At 36.9% G+C, this 22,770-nt stretch overlaps 1 protein-coding gene across 5 annotated transcripts in view; it reads right to left on the bottom strand.

Moving 5' to 3' along the window:
- Window positions 1-22,770, bottom strand: part of TNPO1 (transportin 1) — an 89,619-nt gene that overhangs the window by 7,942 nt on the left and 58,907 nt on the right. For all 5 annotated transcript variants that reach the window (XM_007113058.4, XM_028492970.2, XM_028492969.2 and 2 more), the window contains exons 10-20: window positions 17,522-17,582; window positions 16,591-16,759; window positions 11,200-11,352; window positions 10,242-10,467; window positions 7,781-7,952; window positions 6,357-6,443; window positions 5,099-5,206; window positions 4,807-4,965; window positions 4,639-4,726; window positions 2,205-2,303; window positions 1,935-2,030 (exon numbers count right to left, since the gene is read on the bottom strand). In XM_007113058.4, coding sequence (XP_007113120.1) covers window positions 1,935-2,030; window positions 2,205-2,303; window positions 4,639-4,726; window positions 4,807-4,965; window positions 5,099-5,206; window positions 6,357-6,443; window positions 7,781-7,952; window positions 10,242-10,467; window positions 11,200-11,352; window positions 16,591-16,759; window positions 17,522-17,582 — 1,418 coding nt within the window. The remainder of the gene's footprint in view (window positions 1-1,934; window positions 2,031-2,204; window positions 2,304-4,638; window positions 4,727-4,806; window positions 4,966-5,098; window positions 5,207-6,356; window positions 6,444-7,780; window positions 7,953-10,241; window positions 10,468-11,199; window positions 11,353-16,590; window positions 16,760-17,521; window positions 17,583-22,770) is intronic.

The following is a 22,770-nucleotide window of genomic DNA, read 5'->3' as shown; positions in this document are numbered from 1 at the left end:
AAAAATTTGAAGTGGGAATTAATCAAACATATATTCACCATCAAAATTCAGTTAAGTCCTTAAATTCACAAAGAGTTAAAGCAAGTGCAACTCAGAACTGCATTCTGCAATTCAAAGATACATTACATATAAATACATTTATACACAACGGGGAAAAAAAAAAACAAACAGAAAACAAACCATGAGGTGCTTTAATGGTGTTCTCTCAAAAACTTACAGGTTAACCTTTCATAAAAAAAGGGTGGGGGGGTAAAGAAAAATGTTTAAGGATTACTTGAAGCAAACTACACAGATAATACTAAAATCCAGCAGATTCATATGAAGCAAGAGAAAGAAAACCTATGTTCAAAAGACACAAACTATGCAACATTCTCATTAAACAGGCAAGTATGAACAACCCAATGAAACATGCGATAAAGCAGATGATGGTCCATTGAAAAAGTTCAGTGTAGGATATACTAATTAGAAAAAAAGCAAGTAACTGCATATACTAAGGAATTGGCTTTATGAAATATTAAGATAATGGTAATTAAGTTGCTAAAATATACAGATATTACCCACTGACAATGATTTTATTTTAATAATTATCCACCCCCCTCCTTTGGGGATGGAATAAGAGAAACATTTTCTGCAGTCACTTGTGATAAGAATAATACAGTGAATCCCAAGTATATTTCTTAATCATATCAATTCAATCCATCAACTTGAAGGGCATTATCAACTACCTTTTGATTTACTCAGGGTAGATTCATACTTAGAATATAATCTTATATAAAAAGCCAATTTGTTCAAGGAACTATAACAAATTCACCACCTGATATCCCACAAGAAACTTTAATATACATTACACTCAACATTTATTTGCAGTTATGCATTCACATTTAAAAATAAATAGGAAGTTTCTTAAGGTTCAACAGTAATTTGATAATGGCCAAGTGTTCCAAATCTGAATGTCATGTATAGGTACTGCATTCTGAAGAGATAAAAACCTGACAAGATTTCATAACCATCCTATACACAGCTTTTTATACTTTTCAGCAAGAAAATCTAATTCACTTTATGATATAAACAGTACCCATACAGCCAAACAGCCATATAACTGTTTCATAATTAAAAGATTTCCTTCCATACCAATAATCACATTAATTAATCACATTAGGATATAATAAACTTTCTATAATTAAAAAATGTAAAATTAAAATACCTTTGAAGATAAGTTTTTATTTAGAAAAACTTATTTGATTCTTTGTCCAGTATATTGGTAAGGCATTCACTGACTATGAATATACTACTGGAATTGTCTTAGTATATAAAGAAAAGGATGTGCCTGATTGAAAACAAAATTTACATTTTAAAAAATCAGGAAGGGTGGAAATAAATCACCCTGAAATGCGTTTTATAGTATGGAAGGTACTCTTTAATATAAACATGCTCTCTATAAATGCGAAAGAGAAACAAGCCTCCTGAATAAAAATCCCACAAGATACTGCTTTAAGTTCCCAATCTGAAGAAGAGTATACAACAAAATACAAAATACATATGCCATTATTAATGAACTAGCCACTATAATGCAATCTATTTTTGGCTACATTTTTACAGATTAAAAAAAAAAAAATTACTCCCCAGCTGCCAGGTACTCTGAATTAATGTAAAAGTAAAATTCATATCATTCAATAGTTATTTTAGTTGGGGCCCATTTTAGGGAGTATTAAAACACTATAACAGGGGACAAAGTGTTTTTTTTGAAAGTTTCTGAAAACTGGCTATGGAATGAAGCTAAAACAGTACATTTCATTACTGAGAATACAAATTAGCTGTTAATTAATAAGCTGGGTTTCTAAAGCTAGCTTTGCTTTAGTTTCTCTACACATCTTAATGTAAAATTAAAAGGCAAATAATTTTCTCTTCACCGTAACAGTTCAGTCATATGGTACCTGTATTCTCTAACAACGTCTTTGGTGTGTTGGGTCTGTTAATGATTTCTACAAGCTGGTGCAACACCATAGGAATATAAGGCTGCATCTCTATACCTAGATCATTCCCAAAAGAGAAAACAAAAAAGAAAAATTTCATTGTTAAAATATCAATGTAAAATATTTTTGCCCCCTTTACTGTGATGTTATAATATTCATATATATAAAGCTCATTATAAAAATATTAAATTACCTAAAAATTTATATTTTTAAAGGGGAAAAAAATCTTACCCATTTGAATGGAGATTTCTCCAATTGCCCATGTAGCATTATTGCAGACTGAAATGAACTCTGGATTTAGGTTGGTTCCCAATATTGGCATGAAATCAGCTAGAAAAAAAAAGTTTTTAAAAACTATGTAGTAAACTTCTCAATAGCAGTGTTTTGTGCTTTAAAGGAAATCTACCAGATGGAAACTGAAATCTAGGCAAGAAACAGGCTTTAAAAAAAAAAAAAAGCTGTTGGTAATAATTATCTTAAGAAACTGAACGAGGCAATATCTGGCCACTGAAAGTTCATGTGAAATATATCAGGAAGCCCAAGTTTTGGTTTTATTTTAAGTATCATTAAAAAGAGCTGGTCAGAGTAATCTCTCGTCATCAGACTGAGAAAATTTAAAATACAGTGAGGAAAACATGACACAATAGAACTTTCTTCAAAGCTGGTTTTTCACACTCAGAAAAAAATTTTAAACCCATGATTTTAGCTTTTACAGTAACTTTTACCCTAGTGCTCAGATTGTGGTCTCTAAATATCACTTTCCATTTAAAAGGAAAAAGGGCTATCAGAGAAATGTCCCATCGCAGGCTAAGGGAAGGAAATGTACAAAACAAGCCTGGACTATTTTTTCATACCAGAAGACTCTGGACCCAAGTTGGTAAAGCTCCTGTTGCCAGCGGTGGGACAATTTGAGCATCATGAGTTCATAATGACACTCTAACAAATACAAACTAAACTCTGAAACATAATATAGATACTTGTGGAAGATGCCGGAAATCAATTATTATTTTGAAAACTGGTAAATAAAGAGAAAGAATCAAGTAATTATCCTGCCTCTTCTCCTACATGATTTGTACCTCACGGCAATAATTTATTGATATGGGAAATGTCTCTATATATGCATTCTCACTGCTAAATGAAGAATTAGAATATCATTTTTTAACCCCTAATAAACCAGTCGATCTCAGTTTCTCAATCTCAGCAATACTGATAATCTGGGTCAAATTATTCTATTGTGGCGGAGGGTTGTCTCATGTGTTGTAGGATGTTTTGCAACATCCTTCGCCTTTACCCACTAGACACCAGTAACACACCCCCAGTGTTAAAATGTCTCCAGACATTGCCAAATTGCTGCAGTTGAGAAACACTAACCTGGAAAATAATCATCATGGTTGGTAACATTAAAAACAGGGAGACAACTAGAAACACTGTACCTCCTGAAGAAGGTACATGATCTATAAAGTCATAAAATAAAAAAAGAAATGCAATCTTTCATACAAGTTTAAACTCATAAAAACTAAATCAGGTGGAAAATATTTGTAGAACAAGCTTTCCATAAAACAAGAATTCATTACACTTTCATTTACAGTGGTTAGGCTTAAACTTGATGGTTTACTTTAATACGTCATAAATAATGTTATTATTCAAAGTTCAGAAAGACAGTTATTATTGAAAAGTATAACTGGGAATTGGCTGAAGGTCAAAAGGTACAATCTTCCAGTTCTAAAATAAGTTAGGTTCTGAGGGATGTAGTAAATCACATTATAACTATAGTTAACAATACTGTATTGTATATTTGTAAGTTGCTAAGAGAGCAGATCTTAAAAGTTCTCACCCCACACACACACAAAATATTTTTAACTATGTGAGGTGATAGATGTTATAATTAAACACTGTGGTAATCATTTCCCAATATACATATATATCAAATCATTACGTTGCACACCTTAAACTTATACAATGATATGCCAATCACATCTTAATAAAAACTGGAGGGGGGCCCCCTAAAGCACACCGTATCAAATGAAAAAAAACAACAACAACACAAAAAACCATTTTGGATCAATGCTTTAAACCAAGATTAAATGATGGGATATAGAAATGAAGGAAAAATAACCAAAACCCCATTTAATCCATGGCTGACAGCAATTCAGGTTACATTATTCAAGGAATCCCTTCTTACCGTCACAAAAGGCTAAGACAAATGCTATGCCATTTCAACAGAAACAAATCATTATTTACTTTTAAGAAAATTGTTTGAAGTTTCCTATAGTACCTGAAAAATTATGCTGGTTTGTCATGAGAAAACCTGATTATTATTATTACTGGGTACCTCTACCAAAAAAGAGGCTATTCAAGAAGTATCCATGAACTAGCATATAGGACCAAGGATTCACAGGTGGGCATGTCCTTTACTCTAAAGTAATACTTTTCCAACTTCTCTCCAGTCACATGAATGCCTAACGAGCTGCTCAAGTGATGGTGAATTCAAACAAACAAGGAACAGGGGTTCCCATCCTGCCTGCTTGAATCAGAGCAGCTCTAACCAGTAAAATGTACACTTATAAATGTTGGGATTTCATGGAATTTCAGATTAATAATGAAAACCATAGCTGATGAAAAATAATGTTAAAAATCACACCATAGCAATAGAAAATATTCATACCTATACAAGGCTTAACATGCTGAAAGCAAGCTTTTGTCAGATCACCTAACAGGGCGAAGGAACTCTGTCGAACCTCTGGCATTTTATCCTGCAAGAAAGACGAAGAAATTAACCCCAATGTGACACAGAGAACCAAGTTTCAATTCATTTCAATTTAATAAGTCTCACCTGCATGCACTGATACATTAGTGTTAGAATGTTACTTCGGGCTACTAGCTGTTCAATGTTGCCTCCAAGTCCTTCAGCCAGGCCACTGAGTAAATCAAGAGCCACTATCATAAAATCTTTATCTGGAGCCTCATACTGATCTGGTTGAGCATTGTTCAGCTGAAATTAAGACACAATTTTTTGAAAACTTACTTTGAATCAATTATTGAAAAAGTTTGTATACATTATGCTTATCCTTAGAAAAATGTTTATGATGCCAAGAAGGGAGAGATATAAAAATTTTTTAAAATACCATTGCTTGTGCAAGAGTCTTCTGTACTAGGTTTACACAACGCTGATACACAGGTTCACAGTATGGAAGGAAGCCAGACTGCAGGGCTGTGGCAACTGAAGATAGGCACTAGAAAAGAAAACGCAATGTGTTAAAACTTCTAGGTATAATTGAGATTATGATAAATGCTTCAAAGTGTACTCAATAAGATCCCGGTCACTTATGAGCCTGTTCTACTAGTCTATAGCATAGCAGGTTTACCTTTTCAAACCTCTCCTTTGGATGCCATTCATTGCTGTTAAGTTTAATAGCTGGTCAGGGGAGTTTCCTCAAAAAAATGTAAAGGTTTCTATAATGAACATTATCTTTCAGGAACAGATTTAAGTATTATGTATTCCTACTTTTTCCTCAAATATAAGAGAGACATTTATTTATCCTCCCATCCTGGTCAATACTGTGGGTGGACTTTACTGGGCACATTCTGAGCCTCTGCCTGGAAGTAAATATATCTAGTCATAATAACTCTTCTTGTTTTGTTGGGCCCAGGATTAGCCATTGCTCTGTCACAGAAGTTTTTACTTTGCTGGTTAGGGACAATCCATGGCAGAAGTGGTGACCCTTGAAATGATAGGGGGAACAAGAATGACTGAACTGGCTCTACCAATATCAATTCGTCTAGGTTTAAGTTACCACATTTGAGAATGTATTCAGTTATTTGAAGAGCATATATATATTTTTTGGTTAAAAATAGCATTTAAATACACAAGAAAACAAAACTTCAAACTAAACAGAAAAGGTATAAAGTGAAGTCCCTCCCATCAGAGTCCCAATGCTACTTCACATATATACGAGTATATGTATGTATAAACAATAGATAATATATAAAAGAATTTGTCAATTATGACATGGCTATATATCCATAAAAAGAAATAGTTAAATAGAGATGGACATATATATGCTGATATGGAAAGATCTCCAAGCTAATGCACTATCAATTAAGTAGAGCAGGCTAGAAAACATACACAATTCAATCCATTGTCTGCTTAAAAAAAAAAAGCGCATAACACATCCATTACACTTTTTCTGTTTCACAGTATTTCTGTGAAAACATAAAATTTTAGATGTACCATAATTAAAGTTACGGGAAGTTACATATTTATTCAGCATTTTAACAGAAATGGTTCAGAATGTAAATTAAAACTTACCACATATACCCATTTTAGATTTGAACACGTGTTTTTTGATGAAACACAGATTAACTGTTACCAGCTTAGCATACCTCAAGTAAAGGGAAGAGATCTTTATCTTCATCCTTTAACATGTTCCATTTCTGGATCAGTGGAGGCATTAGCATCTGAATATATTCCTAATTACAATGATGAAAAACACATAAAGCTCCACTACCATATGTAAACTAGTCCATTTTGAGTCTATGAAAATTAAAATCCATTTACAGTAATTGTGTAAAATTATTACTGGAAGAATTTTAAGACTCATTCTTTGACTGAATTTTTTTTTAGTCCTGGGTCCTGTGACATGTAATGACTCCTGCTGTGCAGTAGGTTATAAATGACAGGTAAACTTATTAAAGACATCTGCAGAAAAAAATTCATAATCATTTAAATGTTCTTACTAAAACGGAAGAATTCACGCAACCAAGTCAATAAACATAGTAATCATGTAAACAGGAGCACAGATTCTAAATGGTCTAATCTATTAGGAATCCCCCCACCAAACAAAACTAAAACAACCAACATCAAAGCAAACCCACAAACAAGTGTCCTGCACCAAGTTTTAAGTATAACTTATAAACACAGACAATTTCTTATGATGTTTCAGAGAGTAATCATAAACATGAAATCTATTCTTCAGCAGGGAATTTCAAGCTATATTAAAATTCTAATATTACTTAAATCCTATTTAAACAAATCAAATTCCACCCATCTCTTCTATTCTTAACACTACTAGAGACCGAGTCTGGCTCCCTAGCCACACTTCTGTACCACGATTTAGCATTTTAACCTATTACCCTAATTTTTAACTATTTTACCTTAGTGTATTCCTCATACTTGTAAGTTCCAGTGAGAAAACACAGATGTTTAGATGTGGTACTCTAAAACTAGTGTTTATTAAGTGAGACACAAAACTACTTGGAATTAAGTAAAAGCTGAAATCCAGAGTATAAAACCTTTATCCTCTTTCCTTTAGTCACTCTAAAAAGTGTTGGTGCATTCATGGGATATGCTCCTGTAATCTTCACTCCCTGCACATATTTATTTTTAAAAATACTACTTAAAAGATGAATACACTTGCTGTCTTTTTCAGCTCTACATTCTTTTATTTATTTATTTATTTATTTATTTATTTTTTGCGTTACGAGGGCCTCTCACTGTTGTGGCCTCTCCCGTTGCAGAGCACAGGCTCCGGACGCGCAGGCTCAGCGGCCATGGCTCACAGACCCAGCCGCTCCGCGGCATGTGGGATCTTCCCGGACCCGGGCACGAACCCGTATCCCCTGCATCGGCAGGCAGGCTCTCAACCACTGCGCCACCAGGGAAGCCCCTCAGCTCTACATTCTCAAAGCAGCAAACACTAAGTGTTCACATCTCCCCAAAAATGTTAATTTTCAAATATGTTAACCTATTGATTTTAACTATGCTTTGTATTTAATTTTTTTCATAACAGTTCATCATAGGTACTTACAGGTTTGTTTAAGTGATGTCCTACTGAATCTGCTAATGTTCCTATGGCATCATAAAGAATGAGCAGGTTTTTATGCTGGTATTTACTAAATGCAAAGACCAAGGTATCAAGTATATAAGCAAGGTAAGGAACAAGTTCTGTACAAGCCTCCTCTTCCAGGGTAGCAAAGGCACTATAATTTAAAAAAAAGAGAGAGATCACTGTTGTAGAAAAGAAACAGTTTACAATAGAGACAGGAATTTAAGTCTACAGTTTATACATGCATATCTCCCTACCGTACCACACCAGATGCTTATTTATTTATTTATTTGTTTTTTGCGGTACATGGGCCTCTCACTGTTGTGGCCTTTCCCGTTGCGGAGCACAGGCTCTGGACGCACAGGCTCAGCGGCCATGGCTCACGGGCCCAGCCGCTCCACGGCATGTGGGATCTTCCCAAACCAGGGCACGAACCCATGTCCCCTGCATCGGCAGGTGGACTCTCAACCACTGCACCACCAGGGAAGCCCCAGATGCTTATTTTTAACCATTTCTTTCCCCTTCCTTATGCTGTCACTTACGGGCATCTGCTTAACTACAATGGTAAAATCTAAAACTATTGTTGGTTCATTCAACAATTTATTTGGTATTTACTATTTATTTAGTGACTGAGTGCTGGGAACATAGCAATGAACAAAACAATGTCCCCAATCTCGGGGGGTTTACATTCTAGTGATGTTCCAGATTAATGAAATCAGAATTGAAACTGTTAAATGATAGAAACATTTTTTAACACTTAGGGTGTTTGAGATGTATGAGAACATAGCAGTATGATGATCTCTCAAATGTTTCTCTTAGTGGGAGAAGGAAATGGGGTGCTGGAGTTCAAAGGGCACAAATTCTCAGTTATAAGAATAAATTCTCAGTGGCGGGGTTGGTGGGGGTAGTGGGATGAACTGGGAGATTGGGATTAACATATACACACTAATATGTATGAAACAGATAACTAATAAGAAGAACCTACTGTATAAAAAAAAAGGAATAAATTCTAAGGATCTAATGTACATCATGGTGACTATAGTTAACACAGCACTGTATACTTAGTAGATCTTAAGCATTCTCACAGAAAAAAGAGATACCCATGTTAACTATAGGATCTTGATCTTGGTAACTATTCTACCATGCTTATGTATATCAAAATCAACACGTGGTACACTTCAAGTATATGCAATTATTTTTGTCAATTATTCCTCAGTAAAGTTTAAAAACTTTTCTCTAGACTCCACACTATACATTAGAATGCACAGTGCATTTGTTATTATAAATTTATTTGCAGCTTATTTTTAGGACAAATATACAAGAAACGAACAAACTCCAGGGCCTCAGGGAAATTACTTCGATTTATACCTAAATGTGTCTCGACTTTAAGGTGTATCTGGCCCTTCGTTTGTAAAATTAAGGTTATTTTCTTCTGTTCTAGCCAGGTAAGAATTTCCTAAAATGATAGGCTTAAGCCATTTGTTAATTGAAGTCTTATTCATTAACACTGAGCTATATCTATTTCCTTCATGGCACGTTCCACAAATTATAATTATATAGTTGTTCAGTATACCCTACTAGCCTGTAAATTTTAAGACGCAGAGACTGTAAGCTTGGCATTTAATATATGCCTAACAATTAGTAGAGAACTAAAAAAAACCTTGCTGAATGAATAATCTACAGGAAACCAAGCATAATCAGTATCCTCCCCCCGCTTGAAAAAAAATTGAGTGCTATTAATCACCAAAGCTCCCTTGTTTAACTTTCTTTCACATCATTACGAATTAGGACTCTTCCAGACATTTTTGCTTCAGATGTGGTAAAGTCCAGCTATGCTGAAATTTACTTTCCTCTCTTTCAACAGCTATTTCTTCTTATTAACAAAGTCAACAGTAAAAGCAATTCTATTTGAAAAATTAAGAACTATAAACATTAAGTGGCAAGCCTTTTTAGAACTTGAAGATTTGTTCCAGAAAACAGAAATGCTGGTAGTAATGAAACTAACTGCTGATCTGATGTAAAAAGAAAGACAGCCCCAAATGCAACTGACAGAGTGGCTACTGGAGTTGAATCACTATGTGGCAACTTAGTTATCATAGTTGACCTGTCGACTAATAATGTCACTCTGCTCAAACTTTATTATTCCTTCAAGAGTAGGACCCTCGCCACTTCCACTCCAGATATCTGTGTGGGAATTAGGGTGAAAGATGATGCTACTGTTAAAGCCACTAAGGGGAAAAAAAAAATGTGAAGAAACAGCAAATATGGATGTCTAGGTTGTCTCATTTGGATTTATAAAACCAACAGGTCAAAGATACAGATAACAAAAACCCCATTAGTGGTTTAATATCAACAGTCCATCACAAGCTTGAAAATTAAGTTTCTCCCTGAAATACCCACACTCCCTTCTCCCACAATGAACATTTTGTTATGAATGTCTCACCTGCAGGCAGCTTCTTGTACTCTCTTGTTGCTATCCAGGATACGCTTTAGCAGTTCTGTCATTAATGGCTTCAGGTACGTGTCTGGGGGCTGGCTGACTACCCAGTGTGCATAGCGGCTAAGAGTCCAGCACGTTATGGAACGCACAAGAGCCTTTTTATCAGAGAGGCACTGAATAAGGTGAGGAATGAGCTCAGGTAGGTATGGAATCATGCCCTGCATGCAACCTAGAGAAAAAAACCACAGAACTATTTCAGGAAGTGCTGAAATTTGGTTAAAACAAAATTATTTCAGTTGAATACTAAACTGATACGTGCATCCATGAAACATTCAGATCATCTCCATTCCGATAAATATATTGTAATAATCTGTTCCAAAATTATTTTAAAGAAATAACTGAAATGAGCGCTAACTGCTCTTTAAGTATCTTTCAGTAGGGTTAGGAAAGCTCATTTTACTTCTGTTACAGAAACTATGGTTTTCAAAAATGCCTGTAAAATGCTTCAATTTCTTGTAGATAGATGTTTACAGCTAGGACAGAACAATAATCCTTTATAGAGGATGATGACACTTGACTTATGTTTCTTACACTTACCTACGGAACTTATTTTTCTAGCAACAGGGATGCTTCTGACGTCAGAATCCTCTCATTCTGTTCTCTTTATTATAACAAAAGCATTTGCAAAATATCTGGCTGGGGTTATAAGTAAGTCTATGGTTGTTTAACAATAATTAACTAGCTCAAAGTAAAAACTTATCCTAAGATGGCTTTTAGACTCAAATATCATTTTTAAGGTTAATGTGGATCATAGTCTTATCTACCTCAATAGTCTTATTAGCAACACAAGACAGCAAAGTAAGTGAACAGTTTCTGCTTATAGAGTAACAAGTCCTTAAAGTAGCCTAGTCACATTAGCACCTATTGAGGACTTTACAGTTCAAGTTTGATTTAGACTTACCTTCAGCAATTGCTCCTAAAACCAAGATGCCTGATTCTTTAACAACCCATTCATGATGAAAAAGTAATTCTTTCAAAAGGGGCAAAATATGTGGCAAAAGTTCATCACGATACACATTTGCAAGAACATCTAGGGCAGCTGCAGAACATTTTCCTAAGGAAATATTTAATTCAAAGACATTACATTAACTTCCATTATCATTTATAGTTATATATCTATAAATCTATCTGTATCTATACACAAATAAAATTTGTTGTATGTACAACACTTTATTTTTACCTCTACAAAGTTTTAATGAATTCAATTAAATAGGAGGTAGTCTGTCACAGGAAAAAATTCTATTGACAAGCATACTTTATGACCAAGAATTAGCAAACTAATTATGACGATATTTTTTCCTGTACATGACTGCCTTTTTTTTTTTTAAATAAAGCTGTTACGTTGGCCAGAAATAACACCTTACTCATCAAAAGGGTCTTAGTTATACTGTATGGTATAGCCATTCATATGAATATTATACTGCCAGGAAACAGAATGAAATATTTATGTACTGACACAGAATGAGTTGCATGATATTTGGAAAAGAATCAGCAGAGTACATATCATCTGATTTCACTTCTAGAAAATCAGCCTCCCCTCCTAAAAAGAAGACAAAGGCCTACCTCAGATATTGCAGGTTCAGTTCTAGACCACAACAACAGAGTGAGTCAATTGAACTTTTTGGTTTCCTAGTGCATATAAAAGTTATGTTCACACTATGCTGTAGTCTACTGAAGTGTGTAATAGCTTTATGCCTATAAACCACGTACATACCTTAACTAAAATATACTTTATAGCTAAAAAATGCTAACCATTATCTGAGCCTTCGAAAAGCTGTAATCTTTCTGTGGAGGGTCTGGCCTTGATGTTGGTGGTTGCTGACTGATCAGGGTGGTGGCTGCTGAAGGCTGGGGTGGCTATGAGCAGTTTCTTAAATAAGATGACAGTGAAGTTCGCTGCATCGACTGACTCTTCCTCTCATGAACGATTTCTCTGTAGCACGCAGTGCTGTTTGACAGCATTCTACCCAGTAGAACTTTCAAAATTGGAATCAATCCTCTCAAACACTCCTGCTGCTTTATCAACAAACACTATGTAATAGTCTAAATCCTCAGTTGTCATTTCAACAATCTTCACAGCATCTTCACCAGGAGTAGATTCCATCTCAAGAAAAAGCAGTTTATTTGCTCACCCATAAGAAGCAATTCCTCATCCATTAAAGTTTTCTCATGAGATGCAGCAATGGAGTCACATCTTCAGGCTCCACTTCTAATTCTAGTTCTTTTGCTATTTCCACAACATCTGCAGTTACCTTCTCCACTGAAGTCTTGAACCCCCTAAGAATCAACTTCTTCCAAACTCCTGTTAATGTAAAGCTGATATTCTGATCTCTTTCCATGAATCACAAATGTTTTTAATGGCATCTAGAATGGTGAATCCTTTCCAGAAGGTTTTCAATTTACTTTGCCCAGATCCTTCAGAGGAATCACTACCTATGGCAACTATAGCCTTAAAAAATGTATTTCTTAAATAATAAGACTTGAAAGTTGAAATTACTCCTTGATCCATGGACTGCAGAATTGATGCTGTTAGCAGATGTGAAAAAAACATGAACCTCATTGTACATCTCCACCTGAGCTCTTGGGTGGCCACGTACTTTGTCGATGAGCAGTAATATTTTTAACGAAATCATTTTTTCTGAGCAGTAGGTGTCAAGAGTAGGCTTAAAATATGCAGTAAACCTTGTCATAAACAAATGTGCTATCATCTAGGCTTTCTTGTTCCATTTGTAGAACACAGAGTAGATTTAGTGTAATTCGCAAGGATTCTAGGATTTTCAGGATGGTAGATGAGCACTGGCTTCAACTTAAAAGTCACCAGCTGCATCAGCCCCTAACAAGAATCAGCCTGCCCTTTGAAGCCAGGCACTGACTTCTACTCTCTAGCTATGAAAGTCTTAGATGGCATCTTCTTCCAACAGAAGGCTCTTTTGTCTACATTGAAAATCTGTTGTTTTGTGCAGCCACCTTCATTAAATATCTTAGTCAGACCTTCTGGATAACTTGCTGCAGCGTCTACATCAGCATTTGCTGCTTTACCCTGCATTATGTTATGGAGATATAAAGACTTTTTTCCTTAAACCTCAAGAACCAACCTCTTCCTCTGCAGCTTCCTCGACTCTCTCAGCTTTCAGAGAATTGAAGAGAGTTAGAGCTTTGCTCTGGCCTAGGTTTGGCTTCAGGGAATGTTGTGGCTGGTTAACCACAAAAACTTTCTCCTTATCAGCATTCAAGCTGTTTTGCTTGTTTTGTTTTTGTGTGTTCACTGGAGTAGCACTTTTAATTTCCTTCAAGAACTTTTCTTTTGCTCACAACTTGGCTAACTGGCACAAGAGGCCTGGCTTCCGGCCTACTGCATTTTCTACATGCCTTCCTCACTAAGCTTAATCATTTTCTTTTAATTATTAGTTGATTGATTTTTTGGCTGCGTTGGGTCTTCGTTGCTGCGCGCGGGCTTTCTCTAGTTGCGGCGAGCAGGGTCTATTTCATTGTGGTGCGCAGGCTTCTCATCGTGGTGGCTTCTCTTGTTGCAGAGCATGGGCTCTAGGTGCACGGGCTTCAGTAGCTACAGTTTGCAGGCTTAAAGTCCCAGCTTAATCATTTCTAACTCTTGATTTAAAGTGAGAGACGTGGGGCATCCCTGATAGCGCAATGGTTAAGAATCCGCCTGCTAATGCAGGGACACGGGTTCAAGCCCTGGTCCGGGAAGATCCCACATGCCGCGGAGCAACTAAGCCCGTGTGCCACAACTACAGAGCCTGCACTCTAAAGCCCGCGAGCCACAACTACTGAGCCCATGTGCCACAATTACTGAAGACCGCACGTCTAGAGCCCATGCTCTGCAGCAAGAGAAGCCACCGCAATGAGAAGCCCACGCACCGCAACGAAGCGTAAACCCCCACTCACCGCAACCAGAGAAAAGCCTGCGCCCAGCAACAAAGACCCAATGCAGCCAAAAATAAAATTAAAAAAATAAAATAAAATAAAATAAAGTCAGAGACATGCAACTCTTCCTTTCACTTGAACACTCAGAGGCCATTGAAGGGTTATTAATTGGTCTAATTTCAGTATTATTGTGTCTCAGAGAACAAGAACACTCAAAGAGAGGGAGAGAGATGGGGAATGGCTTGTGGATGGAGCAGTCAGAACACACACAACATTTACTAATTAGTAAGTTTGCTGTCTTATATGAGCATGGTTCACGCAGGCCCAAAACAATTACAACAGTAACATCAAAGATCACTCATCACAGATTGCCCTAACAAATATAATAACAAAAAAGCTTGCAATACTCCAAGAATTACCAAAATGTGACAGCGTCACAAAGTGAGTAAATGCTGTTGGAAAAAAGGCGCCTCAGTGCAGGGTTGCTATGAACCTTCACTTTATAAAAAATGCAGTTATCTATGAAGTGCAAGAAAGCGAAGCAAAACAAAAGGAGGTTAAGCCCGTACACCCGTTTTTCTGTATCTGCATAGAAAAACTTCTGGAAGAACATAAAGATGGGTGGGATGTGAAAAGGAAGTATTCCCCCCCCCCCAATTCAACACACATTATTACTTTTGCAGTTATCTACATTAAATCTTAATGCATGCTCCCCACCAACCTTAAAGTAGGGATACACTGGGAGGTAATTCTGTGGTAGTAATGAAGACCTTGGGTTCTCTTGTTGGGTGAGATGTGGGTTCCAAAACTACATGTGCCACCAGAACTAGCTAAGCTAACCTTGGGAAGTTTCTCTTTTTGCAGTATCTTTACCTACCCAAGGTTGTTGGAAAGATTAAATGTGACAGGCATACAAAGTCCTTGGCCTAGGGCTGGGCACGTTAGTCACTCTAAGGAACCGTTAGTTATAGGAAACTAAATGGGAAGTAATCAGCATTATTCCAAATAATTTACAGTTCAGGCTGATGATTCACGTCTTTGATTGCTCTATCAGTTAGTTACTAGAAATCTCAACCCTCTGAATCACAGCGTGGTTCTTAACTGTGGGTGATTTTGTGTCCCAGGGAACATGTGGCAATGTCTCAAGACACTGCTGGTTGTCACAATTTTGTGTGTGTTCTCCCCCCACCTCCTGCGCTACTGCCATTTACTGGGCAGAGATCAGGGCTGCTGCTCAAAATCCTATAATGGACAGGATGACCCCACAACAAAGAATTACATGGCCCAAAACGTGAAATGTGCTGTGAACTAGAGCAGCAAGATTTAAAAACCAGCATGCAAGCAAAAGCAAAACATAGGTGTCTAGATTCTCCCCAGAGTTATCTAATTAGTATGTGGCCCAGAATGCAGGCTTAACATATGATGTGGATTTGCAGGTAAGGTTGAAAACAAAGATTTTAAAAAAGCATATTTGTAAGTCTGAATATGACAAAAGCAATTTATATCATTTTGGAAAACTGCATGATAATCAACCAATTTTCATGCAAATTATCAAACAAAAAAATAAGTTTATGTTAGGAAAACAGGAAAAGCTGTGGTCAGTATTTCTATTTCACAGTATCAAACAAAATATATACCCCTTTGAGAAATGACAGTGTGAGATAAAGTCTTTTTAAGGAATAAAATGACAAGTAAATGAAGAGCAGACCCGTCAGGAAAATACAAAAACAAACCCACAATAAGATTATCACTTCACATCCAGAATGGCTATAACAGAAAAAGACACCCAAAAAGTACTGGCAAGCATGTGGAGAACCTGGAGCCCTAAGACACTGCTGGGGGGAGTGTAAATGGTGGAGCCACTTTGAAAAACAGCCTGGTAGTACCTCAAAAGGTTAAACATAAAGTTACCATATGACCCAGTAATCCTACTCCTGGGTATATACCCAAGAGAATTGAAAACTTACGTTTACACATCAAACTTTACATAACTGTTCACAGCATCATTACTCACAATAGCCAAAGGGGGGAAACAAAATGTCCATCAAATGATGAACAGGTAAGTCAGTCACAAAGGACCACTTTTTGTATAATTCCACTTGTAGGAAATGTCCAGAATAGTTCCTAGAGACAGAATATAGATTGGTCGTTGCTTAAGGCTAGGGAACTGCAAGAAAATGGGAGTGACTACTAATGGGTACGGGGTTTCTTTTCGGGGTGATAAAAATGTTCCAAAATTTACTGTGGTGATGGCTGCACAACTCTGTGAATACACTAAAAGCCACTCAACTGCATCCTTTTGTATGGTATGTGAATCGTATGATATGAGGGCACTGTATGATATGTGAATTATTTCTCAACAAAACTGTTATCAAAGCAGGCGACTGCTTCTCCCTCTCTGACTTACTTAGATTCCAGTCAGAAATTGTATCATCATCATCAATTTCATCGTCATCATCATCTTCCTCTTCAATTCCATCTTCATCATGCTGCTGAGCCACTGTCCTTGATCGATGAAAACGTGGTCTTATGTCCTGTTCACTATCAGGAATTGTTTCATCTTCTTCAACATCACCCTGTATATTTTTTTAAAGGAAAATTTGGGTTATATTCATTATAAGCTAATATGTATATCAGTAAAAGAATGAGAATATTCAGATGGGGTTATGCATATTATTTTGAAATACAATTGACTCTTGAACGATATGGGTTGGAACTGTGCGGGTCCACTAACATGCAGATTTTTTTCCAATAAATGAAGTCTTAACACTACTACATAATCCATGGTTGGCTGAATCTGCAGATATGGAACTATGGACACGGAGGGCCAACTGTAAAGTTATAAAGGGATTTTTGACTGCGCTGAAGGTCAATGCTGCTAACATCCCATTTTCAAGGGTCAACTGTACACCTCTTCATTAAGAACCACTCCCCTGGGCAGAAAATAGTTCTTTGTGAAGGGGAGAATAGGCTATCACATAACCCATGTTAGATATCAGGCACTTTCAAGCCACATTATATGGTTTCCCACCAGCTGGTATAATCTAGAGTATCTGAATCAAGATCAGAACATATTTAACGTATTTTAAAATAAACTCCAAACAATTTGTATTAACAGGAAATGGATGCGAACTCTATTAGTGTCACCATCTAGTTAGTTCCAATTAAGCTAGAATCTATTACCACCCAAATTATCTTTGAACTCCGTAGCATACAATGTAACAGAAAGCCTATTTACATAGGGCCTACTCTAAATAAATGTTCTGTTAGTCAAAGCCAAAGATCTACTAAGTCAATAAAAATAATCTTCCCTATTCATCAGGAAATAGTTTCCTTACCTTAAGTAGGATGATATCTATATCTGAGTACTTCATGCCATTCACTAACACAGGAATCAACCTATAAAGAAATGAATTCATGAAACAAAGATCTAAAGATCTCAGTCTTAACTACCTCATGAATACTAATAATACCAATAAAACAACCACCACTGCTAATATTGCCTTATAGCATGTTCTTTGTCTGCCCTTCTCAAATGATGAGTACTCCCAATATGTATCTCAGGCCTTTTAAATACTCAAGCATGGGATCTACTGGATGGAATCTTAGTGGGGACAAGATAGCTTATCAAGAGTGCTTAGAAATAAAAACAACAATTTTTTTTTCAATTTTTCCCCTAAGAATTTATCCCAAATATATGAACGAATATTCCCAATTTTTAAAGACCAATGTTCCCTGATGCAAGAACAAGAACAATGTAAACAATCTAAATGTCCATCATTAAGGGCTTGGTTAAAAATAAATTACAGTTGGGAACTCCCTGGCAGTCTGGAAGTTACAACTCTGCGCTTTCACTGCTAGGGCCAAGTGTTCAATCCCTGGTTGGGGAACTAAGATCCTGCAAGGATCTTATTTTTGGATGCAGCACAGCCAAAAACAAACAAACAAACAAATTAAGTGAAGTTGAAAAAACAAAAAGTCCTCTAGGTGTAAAACACATAAAGCATTTCCACTTAAGATAAAAATGAGATTCCTAGCCACAGCAATCAGAGAAGAAAAAGAAATAAAGGAATCCAAAATGGAAAAGAAGTAAAGCTGTCACTGTTTGCAGATGACATGACACTCTACATAGAAAATCCTAAAGATGCTACTAGAAAACTACTAGAGCTCATCAATGAATCTGGGTACACTGCATCAAAAAGAATAAAATACCTAGCAATAAACCTACCTAAGGAGGCAAAAGACCTGTACTCAGAAAACTATAAGATACAGATGAAAGAAATCAAAGATGAAACAAACAGATGGAGAGATACACCATGTTCTTGGATTGGAAGAATCACTAGTGTCAAAATGACTATACTATCCAAAGCAATCTACAGATTCAATGCAATCCCTATCAAATTACCAATAACATTTTTCACAGAACTAGAACGAACACTTACAATTTGTATGGAAACACAAAAGACCCCAAACAGCCAAAGCAATCTGAGAAAGAAAAATGGAGCTGGAGGAATCATGCTCTCTGACTTCAGACTATACTACAATGCTACAGTAATAAAAACAGTATGGTACTGGCACAAATACAGAAAAATAGATCAACGGAACAGGATAGAAAGTCCAGAGATAAACCCACACACCTATGGTCACCTAATTCATGACAAAGGAGGCAAGAATATACAATGGAGAAAAGATACTCTCTTCAATAAGTGGTGCTGGGAAAACTGGACAGCTACATGTAAAAGACTGAAATTAGAACACTCCCTAACACCATACACAAAAGTAAACTCAAAATGGATTAAAGGCCTAAATGTAAAGCCAGACACTATAAAACTCTTAAGAGGAAAACACAGGCAGAATGCTCTATGACATAAATTGCAGCAAGATTTTTTTGATCCACCTCCTACAGTAATAAAAATAAAAACAAAAAGGGATCTAATTAAACTTAAACAAGGCTTTGTACAGCAAAGGAAAGCATAAACAAAACAAAAAGACAACCCTCAGAATGGGAGAAAGTATTTGCAAATGAAGCAACCAACAAGGGATTAATCTCCAAAATTTACAAACGGTTCATGCAGCTCAATATCAAAAAAACAAACAACCGGGGCTTCCCTGGTGGCGCAGTGGTTGAGAGTCCGCCTGCCGATGCAGAAGACGCGGGTTCGTGCCCCGGTCCGGGAAGATCCCACATGCCGCGGAGCGGCTAGGCCCGTGAGCCATGGCCGCTGAGGCTGCGCGTCCGGAGCCTGTGCTCCACGACAGTGAGAGGCCCGCGTACCGCAAAAAACAAAAAACAAAAAAACAAACAACCCAATCCAAAAATGGGCAGAAGATCTAAACAGACATTTCAAACTGGTACAACCACTATGGAGAAGAGTATGGAGGTTCCTTAAAAAAACAAAAATAGAGCTACCATATGAACCAGCAATTCCACTCCTGGGGACATATCTGGAGAAAACGATAATTCGAAAAGACACACGCACCCCAACGTTCACTGCACTATTTACAACAGCCAGGATGCGGAAGGAGCCTTAATGTCCATCAACAGAGGAATAGATAAGGAAGATGTGGTATATATATATATATATATATATACAATGGAATATTACTCAGCCATAAAAAAGAACGAAATAATGCCATTTGCAGCAACATGGATGGACCTAAAGACTGTTATACTGAGTGAAGTCAGTCAAAGACAAATATCATATGATATCACTTATATATGGAGACTAAAAAAATGGTACATATGAACTTATTTACAAAACAGAAAGAGTCAGGGATGTAGAAAACAAACTTATGGTTCCCAGGGAGGAAGGGGGACAGGGATAAATTGGGAGAGTGGGATTGACATATACACACTATTATATATAAAAATAGATAACTAATAAGGACCTACTGTATAGCACAGGGAACTTTACTTAGTAAATACTCTGTAATGGCCTACATTAGAAAGGAATCTAAAAGAGTGGATATGTGTGTGTGTACGTGTATATATGTATATATGTGTGTGTGTGTATATATATATATCTATCTCTGATTCACTTGCTGGACATCTGATACTTAACACAACATTGTAAATCAGCTATACGCCAATAAAAATTATTTTAAAAATTAGATTACCTATACAATAACTTATATACACAGACTATCTAGGAAGGCTATACAATAAACTGCTGTCTTCAAAGAGGTGAGTGAGTGGGCTGAAAAGGGATGCTATTCATCTTCTACTTTATTTTTAAATGGTGTGACATTTTTACAATAAGCCTACATTCAGTATTTGTATTCCTTTTAATAAAAGAGATGACAGGGCTTCCCTGGTGGCGCAGTGGTTGCGCGTCCGCCTGCCGATGCAGGGGAACCGGGTTCGCACGCCCCGGTCTGGGAGGATCCCACACGCCACGGAGCGGCTGGGCCTGTGAGCCATGGCCCCTGGGCCTGCGCGTCCGGAGCCTGTGCTCCGCAACGGGAGAGGCCGCAGCAGAGGGAGGCCCGCATACCACAAAAAAAATAAATAAATAAAAAAAAAATAAAAGAGATGACAGTGTTTAAAATATAAAACCAGTAAACTTAAAGGAATTAATCCAAAAGAAATAAATCAAAAAGGAAAAAGAGCTCTACCGACAAGGTTATCATAGTCTGATAAAAAGTTTGGAAATTTAAATTCTAACTTCTTAAGACATTAAGAACTTAAACTTCCAATAAGAAAATAGTTAAATAAATCAGAATATTATATCTAATCTGAAGTATTATGTTGTCACCAAAAGGGAACCATAATGTCTTTAAACATGGAATTCCAGGTATACTGAAATATTTATGATGACTAGTTAAAAAAAATATATATCAAAACATGTTAACTGGGCTTCCCTGGTGGCGCAGCGGTTGCGCGTCCACCTGCCGATGCAGGGGAACCGGGTTCGCGCCCCGGTCTGGGAGGATCCCACATGCCGCGGAGCGGCTGGGCCCGTGAGCCATGGCCGCTGAGCCTGCGCGTCCGGAGCCTGTCCTCCGCAACGGGAGAGGCCACAGCAGAGGGAGGCCCGCATACCACAAAACAAAAAACAAAAAACAAAAAACAAACAAACAAAAAAAAACATGTTAAGTAAAGGTCAAAATACTAATTTCAGTTCCTTTTGTAGCTATGATGGTTTTATCTTGGACAGCTTTCTTAAACTTTGATTTGCTTCCTCACTGTCCAATCATACACACTGAAATGAGTCTCCTGAGGACAAAAGGTATGAGAAGACTTTGGAAACACGTAACAATGTCCACAGTCCACTGCTTCCAAATTCTACCTTTCATTGTTCTAGGGAGCACGGAAAAAGTGTGAATAGGCAAAAGAAACTCATACTCATGAGTACCAGCTGTGGGGTTATTAATAAAGCACCTTCTTAATAACCTAGTGAGAAAAGTATTATGATCCCTATTTCACAAATGAGTAAACTAAAGCTCAGAGAGGTAATATTATTTCCACAAGGCCATGAATGTTAAGTAAATTTCCTTTCTTTATCCCAGATGTAAAAATCTCTGTCCACATTAATGTCCTCAGTGTTTGTTGTGGCCTTACTTCAAATAACACACACTAAATAAATATGTATGAAACCAATTTTAAGCACACCTCTACTTTCAATGAGGTAATTTTGCAAGCCCTCATTAACCAAAGGAATACTAACAGTAAAAAGGAAGCAGTGGGATTTCACATTTGTAAAAAGGAAAATATGAGCCACCCAAACTTTCATGTTCAAAGTCCTTCTAAATTCTAAAACAGATTAACGGTAGTAATTCAACATTATAGCTAGTATACCATAACTATATAAAATTATAATACACAGAACCATACTGTGTAAACCACAGGAATCTTGCAAGAGAACCAAGTCCATCTGGATCACCAACAGTTAAATCATTTATGATCTTTGTCAATAATTTCACAAAAATGATGAGGATGGATGGCAGACCATAAAATATTGAAGAGTTCACCTGAGGTGAGGTAAAGAAGTAAAGACAGTGAGTACCATCTATTCTTTGAATCTTTTTAAGATGAAAGAAACTGCAGCAAGTTAAAAAGTTATGGCAGCAGAGAGGGAAAAGTTTAAACAGAGAATTTATCTATCTGATAGAGTGAGGTCCCTAAGGATAAGAAAAAAATTATGCTATCCAAGACCATAAATAGAAAGCGTGGTTAGGAAGAAGGCAATTCACATGAAAATGTATCCATAAGTTTTGGGCAAAACGTGAAGGGTCACCTATTTTCCCTACAAAGCAGAAGTGCTCAAAATGAATGAAGAGAACTTCAGAAGAGTGATAAAGGTATCAAATAGTTGCTCTGGTGAACGTAAGATAAAAGCTGATCTGGAACAGGAAAAATTGGCAGATGGTATGAAGGGTCCACTTGATGTTGAAGACCATGGATTTCTATAGCCACCAATCCTCCTGGCAGTGTAACTTTTCCCAACAGTATTTAAGAAGTAGCAAAGGGCTTCCCTGGTGGCGCAGTGGTTGAGAATCCGCCTGCCGATGCAGGGGACACGGGTTCGTGCCCCGGTCCGGGAGGATCCCACATGCCGCGGAGCGGCTGGGCCCGTGAGCCATGGCC

The sequence above is a fragment of the Physeter macrocephalus genome, chromosome 8, assembly GCF_002837175.3.
Source record: "Physeter macrocephalus isolate SW-GA chromosome 8, ASM283717v5, whole genome shotgun sequence".
Lineage (NCBI taxonomy): Eukaryota > Metazoa > Chordata > Mammalia > Artiodactyla > Physeteridae > Physeter > Physeter macrocephalus.
The sequence above is the reverse complement of the archived record's forward strand: the minus strand, read 5'-3'. Positions and strand labels throughout refer to the sequence as shown.